The 19,433-nt window shown below is 46.5% G+C and overlaps 1 protein-coding gene across 2 annotated transcripts; it reads right to left on the bottom strand.

Moving 5' to 3' along the window:
* Positions 1-5,466: 5,466 nt before the first annotated feature.
* TOB1 (transducer of ERBB2, 1) lies at positions 5,467-9,554 on the bottom strand. 2 transcript variants are annotated; one of them, XM_045586123.1, is made up of 3 exons: positions 9,261-9,554; positions 6,545-7,403; positions 5,467-6,511 (listed from the first exon to the last, which is right to left on the bottom strand). In XM_045586123.1, exons 2-3 carry the CDS (start codon positions 7,256-7,258, stop codon positions 6,236-6,238), a joined length of 990 nt encoding a protein of 329 aa, XP_045442079.1. In that variant the 5' UTR covers positions 7,259-7,403; positions 9,261-9,554; the 3' UTR covers positions 5,467-6,235. The 2 variants fall into 2 exon arrangements, with proteins under 2 accessions (XP_045442079.1, XP_036306691.1); XM_036450798.2 differs by having other exon boundaries at positions 5,467-7,403; positions 9,261-9,553.
* Between the last annotated feature and the right edge of the window lie 9,879 nt (positions 9,555-19,433).

Genomic DNA, 19,433 nt, shown 5'->3' on the forward strand with positions numbered 1-19,433 from the left:
ATTGAGATCGCTATACCCATTTTGCAGATGAAGAAACTGAGCCATCTCAGTCAAATGACTTAACTTGCTTCAGGAAGAAATTAGACCCATAATTTCAAATAGCCTCTAGACATGGCTGCCTCCTGGCTCAATGTTTTCTTCTAAGGTTTGCCTAATTGTGAGGTGATCTCAAATCTCCACTTACTGATTATATATATAAAGCAAGTCTTTTAAAATATAAATCTTAAAACTCAAATATTGAGAAATGATTAGTAGTGCTTTATACTTTACAAGTCAAATACCATTGATGAAAAAAAAATACCATTGATGACAAGACTTTTAGCCCAACCTAAACTTCCAAAAACCCATGTGTTAATTAATATTTGGTTCAATCAAATTCTAACTAATCCAAAATCTAAATAGTAGGCATATATATATATAAAAGCCTAACAGACCATTACAACCAGTTAACCAAACAACCAGTCACTATGACATGCACTGACCTCCAGGGGGCAGACACTCAATGCAGGAGCTGCCCCCTGGTGGTCAGTGGACTCCCACAGCCAACCTGCCACTGTCCCGCTGGCTGGCCAACCCTCCTTCTGCCTAGCGGCCCCAATTAGCCCAGATGAGGACTGAGCAAGACAGCCCAGATCAGCCCTAATTGCAGGCCAGGCTGAGGAACCCCACCTGTGCATGAATTCATGCACTTGGCCTCTAGTTTAGTATAACAAGATTTAATCCATAGAGAAGCTCCAGAAATTCTTCTGAGTCATTTTTAAAATGGGTTTTTCTGTTACTGTGCAATTTCGACATGTTTAAAACTAATAGCAACACTAAAAGGGAATGTAAGTTCACCCATAATAGCTTATGTTTCATCCATAATAGCTTATGCTTCTAAAATGTAAGTTTTTATTTAAAACTAAAATATACTTTGATTTCTTCAAGAAAGGCTTTCAGAACAAGTTTGAAACTAGAGTCCATTTGGTTTCCTTAATGTTTAAAATAAAAGCAAAAAGATGATTTAGTACAACACCTGTACATATATGATTACAAAGGTGTGTCTTAAGAGAATCCTTTTTAAAAATATGTTTTTATTTATTTCAGATAAAGGAAGGGAGTGGGGGAAAGAGAAAGAGGGAAACATCAATGATGAGAGAGAATCACAGATTGGCTGCCTCCTGCCCATTCCCTAATGGGGATCCAGCCTGCAACCAGAGCATGTGCCCTGACCAGGAATCAAACTGGTACCTCCTGGTTCATGGGTTGAGACTCTACACTGAATCACACCGGCTGGGTTTAAGATAGTTTTTTAAAGTAACTTAAAATAAATCATAAGGCTGAAACCGGTTTGGCTCAGCGGATAGAGTGTCAGCCTGCGGACTGAAAGGTCCCAGGTTCGATTCCGGTCAAGGGCATGTACCTTGGTTGCAGGCACATGCCCAGAGGGGGTGTGCAAGAAGCAGCTGATTGATGATTCTCTCTCATCGATGTTTCTAACTCTTTATCCCTCTCTCTTCCTCTCTGTAAAAAAATCAATATATTTAAAAAATAAATAAATAAATAAATAAATAAATAAATAAATACTAGAAGCACACTGTTGAAAACTATTTTGGTAACTTACATAACCTTTCCTTATTGAGTTTATCGATAAACACAGGTAGGGAATGTATGTAAACATAGCTACAGGTCTAATGTAGACAACTTAGAAGTGATAGAGCCATTAAATCTGCAGTCCTTAGTCTGAGGGCGTCATCCTGTGGTTATAAAACTGAGAGGATTTACACAATTGAATTAAGAAAATCAACAAGCATCATTAATGATTTCTAAAAATGCCTCCAGATGGCCTGCAATTCTAGTTTATGACCACCAGAGAATGAAGTCTCTCTTTCAGAGCATCATAACTACAGAGCATGGGTAAGCGCCTTCCACCTGACTCAGTAATGCTTGTGGAGATTCTACAAGTCATTTGGTTAACACATCAAAAACCATCTTTATTCCACTTCACATTAGAATAGCAATTAACCGGAGGGAACAAGCATATAGTAGTTTAAGAGCATGAACTCTGGAACCAGACTATCTGAGTTTGAGTTTAAGCCAACCCTGCTTCTGCACACGAGGTTAGAAATGTAACATGGCACATACAGTGCGTAATACATGACTAGCACATGCCCCGGGTTGCGGGCTCGATCTTCAGTAGAGGGCGTGCATGCAGGAGGCAGCCGATTGATGGTGTTTCTCATCATTGATGTTCCTCTCTCTCTCTCTCTCTGAAATTAATAAAAACATTTTTTTAAAAACAAAGCTGTTTTCTTTTTTAATATATTTTATTGTTTTTTTATAGAGAGGAAGGGAGAGGGAGAGCTAGAAACATTGATGAGAAACATCAATCAGCTGCCTCCTGCACACCCGCCTCTGGGGATGTGCCCGCAACCAAGGTACATGCCCAACTGGAATCGAACCTGGGACCCTTCAATCCGCAGGCCGACGCTCAATCCACTGAGCCAAACCGGTTAGGGCACAAAGCTGTTTTCTGAATGGATCTTGTACTAGAGCTTGTTATCCTGCTTCTGATAAAAACATGCATTCTAGTCAAGTGAGGATGTATCGCTGATGTGCCTACACTCTTGTCTGTATGTGTAGGGAAAGGGTGTGGAGGAAGTTCTCCAACCAGCATTCTACTTCATTAGTTTACGTATGTCCAGAGAGATACTTTTTTCTATGCTGGTCACATTTTAAAACAACCTAAGTCCTCAAGATTTGCTAGATTAATATGTCTCTCAAAGTGCCAGTACATAAGACACCTATTTGAGAATGAACAGTCACATACACCAGAAAACTATTTAAAACTCAGGGCACCTTCAAAGAGAAGCAGCCATGTCAACACTGTCACTATCTTCAAGGGGCATTTTGACTGGAAGGCTACCTTTGCCATCTAATAGAGGTTCACGTTATTCAAAGAGGAATGAACGATACACCTGATTTTAGGTAGGAAAGACGGGCAGTAAAGGAATCTCCTAAACCCGTGGTCAACAAACTGTGGCTCACAAGCCACATGCGGCTCTTTGGCCCCTTGAGTGTGGCTCTTCCACAAAATACCATGGTCTGGGTGAGTCTATTTTGAAGAAGTGGCGTTCGAAGAAGTTTACGTTGAAAAAATTTGGCTCTCAAAAGACATTTCAATTGCCATACTGTTGATACTTGGCTCTGTTGACGAATGAGTTTGCTGACCACTATTCTAATCCAGGGCTACTTTTTAGTACCATCTTCTCCACTCACCCATGAGCCATGCATCTGTAAGGCAGTATTTTGGACACCAGGATAAGGCCTTCCCAAAGCTACTGTAGTATCTAGTTATTGAAGTAAAAAAAGATAGGAAAGACCTCGTAAGATGTAACTCAACTTGCCAACCAAAGCACTCTCCACAGAGGGTCAATAGTGTGATGGCACCTGGGGAAAAAAAGATTGGGGGCTAAGATGTAAGCTTTTCTAAGGTGTGTTAGAAAAAACACCTTTTAAAGAGCTCCCATTCCTAATGAGCATGGGCACAGAGCCATAAATCCTCAAACTCAAATCAAATGATTGCTTTAAGACCAATCAAGATAGCTAAAACTGGTTTGGCTCAGTGGATAGAGCATCAGCCTGCGGACTGAGAGGTCCCAGGTTTGACTCCGGTCAAAGGCATGTCCCTTGGTTGCAGGCACATCCCCAGTAGGGGGTGTGCAGGAGGCAGCTGGTCGATGTTTCTCTCATTGATGTTTCTAACTCTATCCCTCTCCTTCTCCCTTCCTCTCTGTAAAAAAATCAATAAAATATATTTAAAACAAAACAAAAACCAATCAAGATAAAATTTAGTTCTTTTCAAGTGCCAAGTGAACATATGTACCAATATGAAATTTCCCTAAGGTTTTTTTTTTTAAATCCTCACCCAAGGACATGTTTTTACTGCTTTTAAGAGAGGAAGAGAGAAACATTGATGGATCCCGCAACCTGGGCGTGTGCCCTGACTGGGAATTGAACCCAAAACCTTTTGGTGAATGGGGACCACACCCCAACCAACCAAGCCACATCACCCAGGGTGCAATTCTTCGAAGATTTTTTTTTCTTTCCGATACACACACTCCTACAATCTGATATTCTTACTTACATTTAAGAACTACTAGTTAAAATCTATATATTCATGTTCCAGATTGTTACAAATTCCATTGTCTATCTAGCGACCAGCTTATTCTGGTTTTCAGGAAAAAGTCTGTTAACTGAGCCGTTCTTCACTTATAAAAAGACAGTTTCCTTCCAAGGTAAGTGTATGATAACGTCAACCAAATGTCTCTAGCAGAAAACAGTGCTTCAAACCATGAGCGATTGTTCTTACAGCTACTAACTCTGTGCGGTGGCCACAAAGGCTCATTGAGAGTGCTGGCAGCCCGGACCTGCCGCGTCCACTCACTGTCCCGATGCTTCCCCGTAGCCTCATTCTGTCCCCGGAAGCACAATGGCCTCGCCATGGAGCTGACAGAAAAGCTTAGCTGTGATTTTCAGTGCTTGTCTCCTCACAACGTTTTATTGCTCTAAGCTGCTTGGGTACCGGACAAAAGGCTTTTGTAGACGGACATCCAAAAACTTACTTGACACCAAATTTATTTCACTAGTAACCCAGGCAGTGCTGGTTCCTTACTATAAAAGCACAGAGAAAGTTATTTTTTTCTTCCCATTCAGGGCAATTTTGTCACCAATACTATGTCAACACCGTACCAGCGGACAATTAAATGGTTAAATGACTAATTTACAGTGTCCCTCCCAGGTCATCAGTTTTTTAAAAACTCCATCCTCAACAAGCCACTACAATTTGACACACATTATCAATGGCTAACCATTAAAAAAAAGAAACCAAATCAGCAGGTTGGCTATCCAATTTACCATAAAAAAATAAAGACAATATGCTGGGAAAATGCACACAAATGCTAATACTGAGCAACCTGTCCTATCTTGAATAGTTAGATCGTAAACTCTCCGATGTCATACAATGACTGAGCTTTAAGTAGATGGATTAGTAAACAGACCTAAACCTTGTGTCAAGTTAGGTCAGCTGCTTTGTCCAAGCAAGTTTTATGAGCTGTTCATCTCCTATACAGAAACAGAAAACCAATCCAAAGGTCTCTCTCTTATATACATTTCAAATAAACCCTCTCAGATTATGAGAGAATTTCATTTTATCACCTTCCATGTCAGCATGACACTTTTTAAAGCTTGCTATGACTAGCTTTAGCATACCATCCAGACATGGCCTGGAGAGAGGTGCCAGAAAATAAGTTGGTCCCAAGCATTGGTCTATGTAGCAAACTACTATCTGCTGCACTAGCGGAGCAACTGCTTCCCATGATTCCTTTGTGGTCCAATGAGCCAGACCTTTCTGCATCATCAGCATTTATAATGTCCTTACCTCAAGAGACAGATCTTTGGCAAAGGTTTAAAAGACCACAAAAAGCATTTTTAATTTTAAAGAATTTTAATACAAACTTAATATAAACTATTTCAGTCCCTCTTAACATGTAAGACACTGACTCAAAATACTTTTATACCATTTTTTCAAGTATTGCACAATATAGGTACAAAATTAATATTTACGATTACATTTTCTTCCATAATATATAGCAAAAATCTTTAAACCTTTAACAGAAAATACATTTTTTGAAAAAAGCAAATATTCGTACATTTTAATTCCACCACTAAAGGAATATCCTGTACACAATTTTTAGAATAGTTGATGTCTTTAAGATGGATATTTTACAATTTCAGTAAAAAAAATACAACATGAAGCTGCTGCTGTCACAGATCACTGTAGTAAAAAGATATAAATGCAATACCATGTCGTAGAAACAATATATATATATCCTCTGATATTTTACAAACTTTGTACTAAATTAAATTATACAATTAGAAAAGACCAATAAACCCACTTATTAGTGCCAATTTTTTATAAAAAGAAAAAAATCAGCCATGTCCTTGCTATATCTTAAATACTGTAAGAGGCCATATCTGAGCGTATACTTTAAAATATACAGTCAGTATAAAATAACTTTGTGCTTGGTTGGCAAATGAAAAATGATGCATGTTTTATTTTTGTAACCAAGCTTGAACGTATCTGTACTATATGCTTAAAAAAAAAATCTCAAGGAGGTGAAAAAACAACCCTCCTCGGGCCCAAGCATTTTAACTTGTACTTTTAACTTTTACGACTTTTTTTTTCTTGCTTTTTTTAGTTAGCCATAACTGGCTGGAATTGCTGGTTAGAATACTGCATGTTGTTTAAGCTAAAATTCAAGCCATCTACAAAAGACTTCTCGTTGAGGCCTCCGTAGGCCGCAAACACATCAAAGGCATTACTGTACTGAAGAGGACTGAGGTTCAGGGGGCTGTCACCTGGGAACATTCCATTGGTACTACTACCTTGACCCTGCATATTAGGAAAAATGAACTCCTTGGCATTAGGAGAGAGCGCAGAGGTTTTCTGCTGCTGCTGCTGCTGCTGCGGTGGCGGCGGCGGCTGGGACGGCGGCTGCGGTGGCTGCTGGCTGCCCAGGCCCAGCCCATAGAGAGAGTGCATTGAGGACGAGATGGCTTTCTGCTTCAAGAGCTCATTCACATTCAAGCCAAGGTTGATGGGAGAAGTACGTGCAACCTTGTTGCTTCGGCCACTGTTCTTCATTTTGGTAGAGCCGAACTTGGTGGCAGCGAAAGTGGCAGTGGTAAAGGTTAAAGGCTGGGTGGACCGGGGCATGAACGTGGGGCTGACAGCAGCAGAGTGACCAAAGGGAGGCGATGGAGAGCTGGACACGGACGAGGCCGGGTCGCTTATGGGCATAAACACCTGGGCCTCCGGGTTAAAGCTGTTTTTGATCTCTTTATCCAGCTCGCATCCGTTCTCACTATTGTCATCCACGTACAGCACCTTCACTGGTCCCTTCTCACCGATTTGGTAGGAAACCTCGAACGGGTCGATCCACACACTGAGATCCTGTGGCAAATTGCCACGGACATCGTTAATGTCCAAGCCGCTCTCTTTGGATGCTTGTTCGATCACGGGGTCCACCTTCTCCCCTATGTGGATACATCTAAACCCTGATCCTTTGTATGGCTTTTCAGGATACCAGTGCCCTTCATATTTCTTCTTCAGAAGTCTTTCAAGCTCTTCACCAAAAATGTTGACACGTCTCCTGGGAAGCTTATTGTACAAATACGAAATAATAAAATTGAGTGCTACTTGGATTTCAAGCTGCATAGCTGCTACGCCACAAAGTTAGATTTGTGTTTCAACTTCCCACACACCCAGGGAAAAAAGCGTTCAGTTGGTGGCAGAGAAACAAATTTTCATTCAAAGTGCTGGTAGAGTAGGTTATGCTTCTTCACCTTGAGAGGTCTTGTTCCTTAAAGAAAACAAAACAAAAGCAAACATGTACAAATGAGCTAAATGTTGAGTCCCACAGCCTGTTTTTACCCCGGAATAATTTCACGTCTGAAAAAGTCTAACAGGATAGAAAGTCTGGAAAATATAACCGGCACGAAAGACAGGCATATACAGCAGAAATTGTTTATTAAAGTTCACAATATCGTGGGATAACGGGATTTAGTTAAAACAATATTTTAGCCCTAGAATTGTTTCTGAATAGAATAAAAATATGTCCAGGATATGTAGTGTATTCCTTTTTTTCTTTCAATTCCCATAAGAATGTTTGCTAAAAACCATACTCAGAATACCCATCCATCTACCTCCATATATATATGCCAATTTTAGAAGTTGGTAATATTCCTATTCACCAATTTATAAGTGGATTGTGTTTCTGTTCATTTTGAGTATGTACTGTACTGCTTAAATCTCTTTTATTGTTAAAAATTTAGAAATTCGAGAAGTTTGGAAGATTAATTTCCAAAGTACATTATGCTAAAAATTAAAATTACTATATATTAAATTGCCATTTTAGTGAACACTTCAAACCGAATTATCCTATACAGTTGAGGTATTGTGTATACGAAAGGGCACACAACTGAGCCTCTTTGTGCTTTTTTCTTTGCCATATATATATTTATCTATCTTTCTAAATCTGAAAATACCTCTTCGACAGCAAACATAACAAAAGCAACCATTCGTTTCACAACTCTTTATTAACCTGTTTCACGGGCAGCGTTTCTGAGCTTTATTCTGATTTTCAAAAACCACCTCCCCCCCTCCCTCCCTCGATAAGAGAGCCGCGGAGGAGAGTCCTGCACGGGAAGGTCGACCTTTAAACGTTTGCTGGATCAGCACTGGGTGGGGATAAGGAAAGATCAAGGGCAAACAGACGATGTTTGCAAAGGAGCTCTGTTTGTACACCGAGGTTGACTTAAAGGGACATTTAAAAGCCAGGCCGGTGTCCACCCATCTGTTCCAGGGACCACATTGGTGGTGACAAAGGGAAGAGGCTCTCCGGCTGCCCCCAAACTACAAACACTTTCCACCCCAAAGGCCTGGGAGGCGGCTGACTGCGCCTAATGGGCGGAAGGTGCAGACGGGGGACGGAGGCTCGGCGGAAGGCAGGCGGCTGGAGGTGAGGAATTACATAAATAGCCAGCGGGTCTCATTAGATTTCTGCTCACAGCCTCGGAACCCAGCAGCGGCGAGAGGAGGGGGGAGGAGGGAGGAGGAGGAGGAGGACGTGGGGAGGAGGAAGACAGCACAAGCCTCCTCGGAGGAAGGGGCGGGCGAGCTCGGCCACCAGAAAGGGAAAGGCAGCCTCTCGGGCCGGGCAGCGGGGCAGGTCGGGGCGCCGGGCCGGGCGCCGCCGCTCCGGGTCAGCTGCTCCCCTCCCCCCGCGTAACCGGACCCGCCGCTCTCCGCCCCCGGCCCCAGCCTCCTGGGACGCGGCCAGCGCCCCGGAGCACCGGCTCCGGCCGCCGTGGCCACAGGCCCCCGAGGAGGCCCCCGGCGTTCCCCTCGAGCCCGCCGCTTCCTCGGGGCTCTCCCAACCCCCCGAGTCCCGTCTGCTCGCCTCAGGCCTCCCCCCTTCCCCGGTCACCCGGCCCGGGCTGAGCCCGACGCGCCGGCCGGCCGGCCCCGCCTCCGGCTCCGGCTCCGGGCGCGCCGGGCCCTTTGGAGCTGCCAGGAGCCGGATGTCTGGGGCCGCTCCCCTCCGCGCCGGGGCCGCGACGCCGCCGCCCCCGAGCCCCCGAGCCCCCGAGAGCCGGGAGCCGGCCGCCGCTGCACCCCCTCTCCCTGCGGACCCCGCCCGCCGCCCCTCCATACTTACAGCTGCTTCCTCCGCAGACCGGGCGCCGGGCGGGGAGAGGGGCGGCAGGGCCGGGGCGCGGAGGCTCCGCAGCGGCGAGCTGGCTGAGTGCACGACGACGTGGCGGGCGGAGGACGCGGAGGGCGGCGGCCCCGGTGCTGGCCTCGGGGGGGAGGTCGGCCCTCGGACTCGGCGTGGCGAGGACGGGGTCAAGCGAGCGCGCTCACTGGTCCACACAGCCCGGTGCCCGGCCCAGCGTCCTCGTCATGCACCCACTCCGCGCCGGGCCAGAGCTTGGCTCCTTCTGCCGCGGCGCGCGCCCCGCCTCTCATTTTATAGCCTCTTCCCCGCCCCCATCCCCTCCCTTCGAGGTGCACGCGCGCCCATTGGCGTCACACAGCTCCGGGCGGCGCAACCAATCCCCGCCCTCCCGCTCCCTCGCGGGACCCCGGCCGCTGGCCCCGCCCCCGCCCGGCCCCCCGATGCCATTGGCCAGGTCCCGCCTCTGGGCCTGACAGGCAGCGCTCGGCCGGGGCGGCTAAGGCCTCTCCCCTCGGGCTCCAGGGTGGCCAATGAAACGACGCTATGGAGCTCTGTGGGCGGGACTAACACAAAACGTGGAAAGGGATTGGGGGAGAGACGTGCCAGTAAAGGGTAACAGGTGGGGTGGGGCAGGCTGACTCCGGGTTGAGGCGGAGAGCGCCGGGGAGAAGGGGGAGGGGAGCGGAGCAGGTGGCGAAGCCGTGAGGAAGACGGGGAGGGGAGTCCGAGGCCCGAGAGGGAGGGCAGAGTTTGCAGAAAGTGACCCTGCCCGAGTGGGACTGTGGCTGAGGAAAACCCCACTCGTGGACAAGCTGCCGGGTCGGCCTCCAAGTGCACCCCCGGGAGAGCCTAGAGAAAGGGCGAACTGTGCCGGGGACTCGTGCACCCGATTGATTGAATATTAATCCCCCTCCGGGGCCGAAGCCAACTGCCATCCGGAGAGTGACAACTGCAGAACCCAGAGCAGCCGTGTCAGGCTGGGGGTGGGGGGGAGACCATCAGGCCACACCTCCCGCTTAGGTGACAGTTTAACCGCCTCTGCATTCCACACCAGACCTCCCGGGCGACCCAGCGGCCGCTCGGAAGGAGGGCTGGGGTGAGCCTGGAAGAAGAATTGCATTTTATTCCAAATGTCCCAACCTAGGCCTCCGAATTGCAAACAAATCTAAGTGTATATATCTATCGATGCGTGTGTTTCAAGTGCCTGCTTTAATACGAACACTTATTAAACACGGAGCCTTCCTGTCATGTGCGTTTAAGATAATTTCCGATTGAAACATGTCTGAGAGAGAGAGAGAGAGAGAGAGAGAGAGAGAGAGAGAGAGAGAGAGAGAGAGAGAGAGAGAGAGAGAGAGAGAAGAGACTGACTCGAGGGGGAGGGGAGCGCCCTTTTTCACAACCTGCAGCAGAGAAACACACGGAGTTGACGTTGGGAGTGGATCGGGAGTCCCTCCCGGCTAAAAATATTACAGGCAGCAACGACGCCTGATTGGCCGCGCGTCTCCCTAGCAACCAGGCGATTGGCTGTCTGGTATCCTGGAGACCGACGTCAAACTCGCGCTGGAAACGGGGAGAGAAAGTCTGGGGAAGGGAGGAGTGGGAGGAGGGGAAGAAGAGCAATGAATGAAACGCCCATCGCCCAGCCTTCCCTTCTTCCCTGTCCTCTGCACTCAAGGCGAGATTCCGGAAACCGTCAGTGGGGCGCCGCCGCCTTCCCCTTAAAAGTGTGGGGCGTTCACGCTCCACCTGCCGAAGGAAGTTCAAGTGGAACTCCTCGGGGAGTGGGGTGTCCGCGGAGCCGGCTGTGTAGACCAGCTCGGGCACAAATCCGCTTTGCATGTGAGGCCTAGAGAGGCTTTGCGCTTTAGGGACGCAAGAGCTGGATGCAGCCTTTTTCTTCGCCCTGACACTCGTGTCCTTCTGCTATCTCTACCCCCTCCCCGCCCCCACCGCACTCCCCTTTTAGAAAGAACCGAATTGAAAAGGGATATTTTTGAAGTCCCAATGTGTGTGAGTGGAGGAGGAAGGGAAAATGGGTGGGTGGAATGAGATGAGGGTGAGAGTGGTCAGGTGACTGATTTCTTGTTTATTATACAGATTCCTAAAACTCAGGCAGAGTTTAGTAAGGACATAGAAGTTTTAATCGGTGACTCTAATTTTTTATTTTATTTTATTTTATTCTTAATGTTTGGGCTTTTTTAGTTGTAAACAAGAGTGGGATTTGCTTGTGAAAGTATGGAAGCAATGAACATTAATATGCCCCTTTCTTTGCATGAAAGAATTTTTTAGTATATTATTGGTTCAGTGCTTTCTTACTTTGCTCACTTATGCTTCGTGGTTGTTTTCTACAATAAACATTAATTCCATTTGGTATTTAAAAAGTAGTTTCAATTTTATAATTAGTTAAGCACAGACATTGCAAGGAACTAGGTAGGATATTTTGGGAATAGCTTACCAAGAGAAACACTTGGCTTTTCATGTGCTCCAGATAATAATTTCTCTTACCATGAAGCAAATATTACTGTACCAAACATCCAGAATTCCAAGTCCATGTGTCTCTCTTTGTAATGTGGGGAATATATCACTATAATTAGAGAAGCACAATAGGCTCAGCTCAGATTGAAATGTCTAACTAAAGATAGATGAATTGTCATTTTGTCAGGCTTATCTATACTTTTCAAGAATTCTCTAAAGAGAAGGCCCAAATTCTCTTGTCTGAATGTCCTCTGGGATCTGTAACCCCAGGTTTAAAATGTGAGAGGAATCATTTGAGAGGCCCAGATTAAATATGAATGGCAGGAAATGGAATTTTTAAATCAGAAATTTAGATGTCAACAATTTATGAATTATTGCTGCTCAGGTATGAGAGGGTTTCAACCCCAATATAAATATAAATGCAAGCATACATAGACCTCATGGCACCCTGGAGAAAGTACCTGAGAGCAGGTATTGGAACATCTGAATTTCACCTGTTTCTGTCCTTTAAGCTCTCTTATCAATAAAAAAGGTTGGATTGAATAATCTTATTCAATTTTTAAAAAACCACATTTAAAACTCAATGTCCCTAAAGTTAAATAATGTCGTTCTTTTTCAAAGATCGATTGCAAAAAAGGGGAACCTGACGCCTAGCCTTCCCACGATGTCAGTCACAAGGTGTAAAATTCCCCAAATCTAACTTCTGCACTTTTAAGGACCCCTCCTACGGCTTATTATTACTCTTTAACATTTACTTTGGAATTGTGCGGGACTGCTAAATACTTATTTATAATAGATTGGGGGGGGGGTGTGGGGAGAAGAATTAGATATTAGCCTCCAGGTGGTATCACAATCAACGGGTATTCCTCTCTCTGGGCAAGTGATAGTCACTGGAGATCCCAGCCTGGTCTTTCACCTTCTTGCATTCCACACCACTCTTAAGCTGTATCTTACAGTAAAAGCCATGATTGGTAAAGGGATAGGTTACAACAACATTGGAAGCGACAGTTCCTGAAAGTGCCCTGAATTATTACTTCATTCACACCCCATCTAAACACACCCCCCACCTTGATTTCTGAGAGAGAGGTATGTCCTAAACTTTCTCATTCTCATTCTGTTTCCTTATAAACCAAGACCAGATTACAAGAGACTCACCATCACATGGCTCGTTTCATTCCAAGGGAATCAACCTTTTACCTTGAGTTGAAAATTAGGCAACATCCAAATGTACTGTGGCTCTTATCACTCTTGTGATTGACTTCCTTTTAGACCACATGTGTCAAACACAAGGCCCGCGGGCCAAATCCGTCCCGCCAGGCCTTTCAATGTGGCCTGCACCGCGCTGTCATCACTGAACTCCGCTGCGTTTCCATCACAATGACAGTTTATGACTGTTCAGTAAACCATTCTGCCCGCGATTTAGGCTGGATTTTAGATTTTGGCCCCTTCTCTGATTGAGTTCGACACCCCTATTTTAGACAGTCATGCAACACGAAGCAGCATGCACATTGTCAGCTTTGCTAACAAGGAACACTTGGCGAACTAGTCACAGCGTCATTAAAACCCAAGTCCACCAATCCTTCCTTCAACGTTTCTCACCGGGATTTCCTGTGGCTTCTCCTTCGAGGGGGGCCCTTTATTCTTCAAAAGACTTTGCCATTAAAAAATAACTGGATATATTCAAGGAACCCGGTTCTCTTTGGAACAGGCAATCCCACTGAAGGGACGTGGCCTGTTAGAATGACTCCTTATATCTTGCTCAATCCCTGTTTTCCTGATGAACAAGCATTAAATCAAATCTCTAAGTTTGTTTTCTTTAGCCAAGGATGAGGGTTTTGATCTCAGCTGGAGATTATAGTTGCAGGTTCTAGGAGTGATACAGTATTCACAGCATTCTAAGTCCAAAGAGCATTCAAGTCTCTGTGAGCAGATGTCATTAGAGTGCTTTAAATATACGAATTCTAGATTTCATCTATTGTGCCTAGAACCTTGATTTCCCATCTATTCATCTATTACCAACCCTTTCTGGTAACTGCTGAATGTAAATGTAAATTTACATTCAATTGGCACTTAATAAAATAAAAAACTAGGCAAAAAAATATAGTTCTAATGGTCTTGACTCAGTTCTTTCTCCTTGATATTCCTGCCACATTTCACAATGTTTGCCGGTAACTACTGGATTCCTATCATGAGACCTTAACTCTCCTACACTTCCGAGGTTTTGTCTATTGAAAGACAAAGTAGGGTCCCCCCTCGGTGTCACCTGGGGAGTCCCAAGGCAGGAGGCCAGTGACACAGTGTGAGGGGGAGAGCTGAACCACTGTTCCCATGTGAAGTTAGCTGGGGCCTGTGCAGATCTGGTCCCAGCTGGAAAAAGGGAAGGTGAGGCCAAGAGAACTGACGTAGTGCCTAACAGGTATCCGACGCTCATGAGCTAATAAATTCCTGTTTGGCTCAAGCCAGCTGGGGGTTAGGTTTCTACACAGGCAGTCCTGTGTCTGCAGCCCGTCTCCACCATCCCTGAACTGCTTTATCTCTCCCTGCCTGGGCCATTCATGCTGGCTTGAAGGTCTATGCTGCCCTTTTGTTCCTTAGCTATATTGCCCTGGGGCGAAGTCCTCTCTCTCTGAGGTCTGCCCTGAGATATTTTGTTCTGTCCGCTGATTTGCTACAACTTACTAAAAATTGCTAATTTCTAAAAGTGGAAAACGTGTTGGTGCCCAGGAAGAGAGATTACATTGGGTGAGTAGCTTTAGGGGTTTCACCAGGACTCCATTATTTATCTGCCAGAGGCCCAGTACTCGGAATTTGTGCACGGGGAGGGTCCCTAGGCCTGGCCAGCGATCAGGCCCATTGGGGCCTTTCTTCCCCTCTGGCTGCTGGCCAGGGTTTTCCTTCCTTCCACACTGCCCCTTAGTGGTCAGTGCATGCCATAGCGAGCGGTCGAACTCCTGGCCTATTGAACTCCTGTGGGGACAATTTGCATATTAGCCTTTTATTATATAGGATTGCTTGATTTTTTTCCCCCAGTGAGAAGTTACTTTTGCAATTAAAAATAATATATTAAATATGTTTTAATATTTACTATATAACATATGGGGTTTATATATTTAAATTGTCTTTATATTTAGGGCTTGCTTCTTTGTTTACATGGTATTTGTTTCCAGACACTTCCTTCGTTCCAACTATTATCTTGCAATAATGAGAACAGAATGCTCACGACACACCTATTTTGCCTACATTCCAAAAGCGTTAAATGATCCCTTTGGAAGAGATCTGATTTTTGTACATTTTGAAATACCTATTTGTTAAAGGAATTGGGTAGTTGGTCTGGTTAAATGTCTTTAATTCAATACCTACCAGGCTCCCTAATAGAGAGAGTTTCCCGTTTGGTTCCCAGCATCTGGATTCCCCTTTCACGAGGTCTTTGTAAGATGCTGTGCTGGGTGTGTGGGGGAGGAGCCATCCCAGACCCCCCTTTTGCTCACCTATTTCCAACCTTCCACTGAGCCCCATCAGTCTGACCTCCTCCTACCTGTTCATCTACTCCAGCCCCCTCTGCCCAGATCACCGGCATCCCTTCCCTAGACCTCTGCACCAGCCTCTCCTCCTTCACTTCCGTTCCCACCATGATCCCACTCTTCCCCCCACAGCTGAAGGATGAATCCTTACAAAATGCAAATCAGACATATTCCTATCATCCTGCCTGACCAGGGGTAAACCCACCGGTGTTGCCCATTTCTCTTCGAAGGAGGACCAAAACCCTCATTACCAGTCTCTCGGAGGCCCAGTCCCTGCCTGTTCACCCAGCCACAGCCAGAGCTTGCCCAACCTTCCTCCACCCTCTTGTGCTTCCTCAAATTTGTCAGGTTCCCTCCTGCTTTGCCTGCGGGGCCTCTCATCCCACCCCCTAACCCTTAACAATCTCTACCTCAGCTCAGCTGTTACTTCACTTCCCCTGGAGAAGCTATCCAGACCTTCACTATCAGAGTGAAGCCCCTGCTCTTTACTCCAGGACCCCAATGTAGTTTCTGACTCCATAGCTGTCTGGAAGGCCCACGTAACTACATCCCGTTTCCTGTGGTATCCTTGGATTCTAGCACAGAGCCTGGCTCATCCGGGTCCTCAATGAGCACTTGGTGGATGGAGAAATGAAGAAAGGAGCAAATGAACGAGTGAATGAAGGAGTGGCGCTGCTGTATTACCAAACAGATTGTGACAAGGCAGCCGTGGCTGTGGGGGCAGGATGGGGCTGTCTTTGCCTGGAGGTGAGGAGAGCAGAGCAGGCCTTGAAGGGGAGCAGCGAGGGGAAAAGAACATTCCAGACTCAGAACCTGCAGAAGCCAGATGGCCATGAGGTCAGAGAGGGGAGAGGCAGAGATAAGGCTGCAATTTTGGGTGAGCCCAGCTTCACATGCCAAAGAAGGATTTGAACTTCATTCGGTAGGGAGCGGGGAACCTGGGAAGGTTGTTAGGCAATCTTTCTCCACCCGCTTTCTGTTTTTATTCCTCCTTCTCTGCTTTCCTTTCTTCCGGAGACTGGAAACAAAATTTCTAAGAGCCAGATTAGCATACTTGTGGTTGGAAAGGAAGCGAGGAGGGATTGGGAAGGGACACGTGCTCAGTGGACCCCTTTTTCCTGATCCTGTCCCCAGATGTACAAAGTTGGGCTAGAGTAGTAGAAAAAGGGAAAGAGACGCTCCAGGGCCAACACATTCATGGGAGGGGGGACGTGTCTGAGAGCCCCTGAAGCACCCAGGACTCTGAGCCCCAAGGGTGGAGGCTACGGCAGGTGAGGGGGTGGTAGGTTCTCATCACTGAGAGTGACAAGTTGACGGAGCCATTGACAGGTGTCTGGGGGCGGGTCTCTGAGGATGTGCCACTTCCCAGGGCTGCTTCTGCACTGTTGGCTTTGCCTCAGGACAACTGAGGAGGTGAAAGTCACGACTCCGGGCCTGTGCCCCCGGGTACGATTACACCTTGCCCAAAGTCAGGCAAAGTGCCTCTCCCTGAGCAAGGGGGTGAGAACGGGAGCTCCATGTCTGAGGACTTGCAGCTTGACCTTGAACCGCCAGTGTCTCCCAGGTGAGGGTACTAACTCCAGACCGGGCGGGGTTAGGACAGACAAGCGTCTCTGGGGTGAGGTCTGCAGCTGTTCTCCATGGGCTTACCTGGCTCTTCCCCAGACATTTCAAATCTTTCAAACCTCCCTGTTTTAGGGCCTTAACTTTATACTTCAACAGCACGCATTGAGTGCCTGTTCGGTGCATTTCCTGCTAGGCTCTCAGTCCTAGAAATGAATAATTCATGGTCCCTGCTCTCAAGAGGCTTTCAGTCTACTGTGGTGAGGAAAGCAGATACAAACAGAAACTTCCAGAGCCATGTAAAGACCTCAGAAGAGGTCAAGTGCCAGGGGGATCTACCTGAGTTTGAACTACCTTGATGTAACTGCCATAGACAACACGTGGCGTAGGAACATGGCCCAACCTTCTGCCATCTTTGGAATCCCTGCTTATTTCTTTTTTTTTTTTTTAAATATATTTTATTGATTTTTTTACAGAGAGGAAGGGAGAGAGATAGAGAGCTAGAAACGTCGATGAGAGAGAAACATCGACCAGCTGCCTCTTGCACACCCCCTACCAGGAATGTGCCCGCAACCAATGTACATGCCCTTGACCAGAATCGAACCTGGGACCTTTCAGTCCGCAGACCGACGCTCTACCACTAAGCCAAACCGGTTTCGGCCCTGCTTATTTCTTTCTCTTTTGGGGTTCGGGCTTGTTTTGTTCATTATCAACCAGAGCGGGCTCTTCTGCATCAGATCTGCCTTGTCACCCTCCTCAAGGAAAGGCGGAGCTTTGACAGGTGAGCTGGAAGCCGATGGACAAAGCAGCCAAATGGGACTGAAGAGCAGGTGAGAGGGCCCTGGACATACACATGTCCTTGAGAAGGGCCTGCCATCCCACTGTTAGAACCTCATTCCTCTGAAGGTATATGAGGAATAACATTTTAAATAAATCCTGACCACCTGTCAGCTCCACAGAGCAGAGAGGGGCAGCCAGCTCCCCAGGTCCTGCCAATCTAGATTTTGAGGTTGCATCAATTAGCTCTTCCTGTGCAACAGACCAAATGATTTACTATTTCTCACTACGCGATGGGCTGGCTCTGTGGGTGTTTCTGTGAGTTCCACCTGCAGTCACTCACGCAGCTACAGTCCTCTGATTTGGGCTGGAGGGCCAACATGACCTCATCCCCATGTCTGGCAGCTGGTGCTGATTTTCAGTTCTCTGCGTGACCTCTCCTCCTCCGGGAGACTCGCTGGATTTCATCAAGAAATGGTGGTCTCAAGGGTGGGTGATGAGAGGGTCTCAGGAGAGGGTGATGGTAGAAGCTAGCAGACCCCTTTAGGAGTAAGCTCCAAACTTGCACAATGCCATTCCCGCCACATTCTGTTGTTGGCGGGGTGGGGTGGGGGGGGTGAGGCGGGTGGGGGAAATGTCATGAGGCCAGTTGCAAATTCAAAGAGATGGCAAAATAGACTCAACCTCTCTCAATGGGGACGAGCAACATTGCATTGCAAAAGGGTGTGGAGCTGTGATTCATCGGGGCCATTATTCTAAAAACTTCCACAGATGCCTAAGAGATCCATGAAGTGCTTGCTTCAGGGCAGCAGGGGAGAGCAGTTGTAAGCCCCTATTCTTTTTTTTTTTTTTTTTTAATATATATATATATATTTATTGATTTCAGAGAGGAAGGGAGAGGGAGAGAGAGATAGAAACATCAATGATGAGAGAGAATCATTGATTGGCCGCCTCCTGCACACTGCCCACTGGGGATCAAGCCCGAAACCTGGGCACTTACCCTTGGCTGGAATCAAACCAGGGACCCTTCAGTCTACAGGCTGACACTCTATCCAGTGAGCCAAACTGGGTAGGGCTGTAAGCCCCTATTCCTGGCCAGCATCTATTTCCATGATCTCGCCCAGGGTTCTGCTACCTTTTGCCAGAAAGGACATGGCCTACAAATGCAGTTTGCTTGACCCCACAGAGCCCATTAGAGAGCTATTTGACAGACCATTTGAGTTGCTGAAGCATGTCCTTCACCAGCCCCAGCGATTGGATGGGGGAATGGGAGTGGGGAGCTGACTTGTAGCATTTGCCAGTTTCTTGTGGGGTCAATACTCCTATCTTGGCCAATTTCAAGCCACCAGTGTAACCTCACTGAATGAGTAGTTGGAAATAGAGATACATAATTGATTCCTGGCTCTCTATAAGCTAGCTCTACATCTTTTCCTTATCTAGAAAATTTTCTAGAAAAAGTGAATACATTAAAAAAAATCAATAATTTCTTTGGTGCCAAAAGGCTAGAGTGCATTAAGAAGATAGAGTCTCGCCCTAGCTGGTTTGGCTCAGTGGATGGAGCATTGGCCTATGGACTGGAGTCCCGGTTCAATTCCAATCAAGGGCACATGCCCCAGTTGTGGGCTCGATCCCCAGTAGGGGTGGGGGATAGAGGGTAGCAGATCAATGATTCTCTCTCATCATTGATGTTTCTATCTCTCTCTCCCTCTCCCTTCCTCTCTGAAATAAATGAAAAAGAAAAGAAGATAGTCTTATCTTGGAAGATGGGTTATTCCACAGCTATGAGGCAGGCCGTGGCAACCGTGGAAACTGGGTG

The sequence above is a fragment of the Pipistrellus kuhlii genome, unplaced genomic scaffold (assembly GCF_014108245.1).
Source record: "Pipistrellus kuhlii isolate mPipKuh1 unplaced genomic scaffold, mPipKuh1.p scaffold_m20_p_22, whole genome shotgun sequence".
Taxonomy (NCBI): Eukaryota; Metazoa; Chordata; class Mammalia; order Chiroptera; family Vespertilionidae; genus Pipistrellus; species Pipistrellus kuhlii.

Excerpts from the sequence above, each read along its gene's own strand:
- TOB1 (XM_036450798.2), bottom strand. The coding sequence starts at position 7,258 with ATGCAGCTTGAAATCCAAGTAGCACTCAATTTTATTATTTCGTATTTG.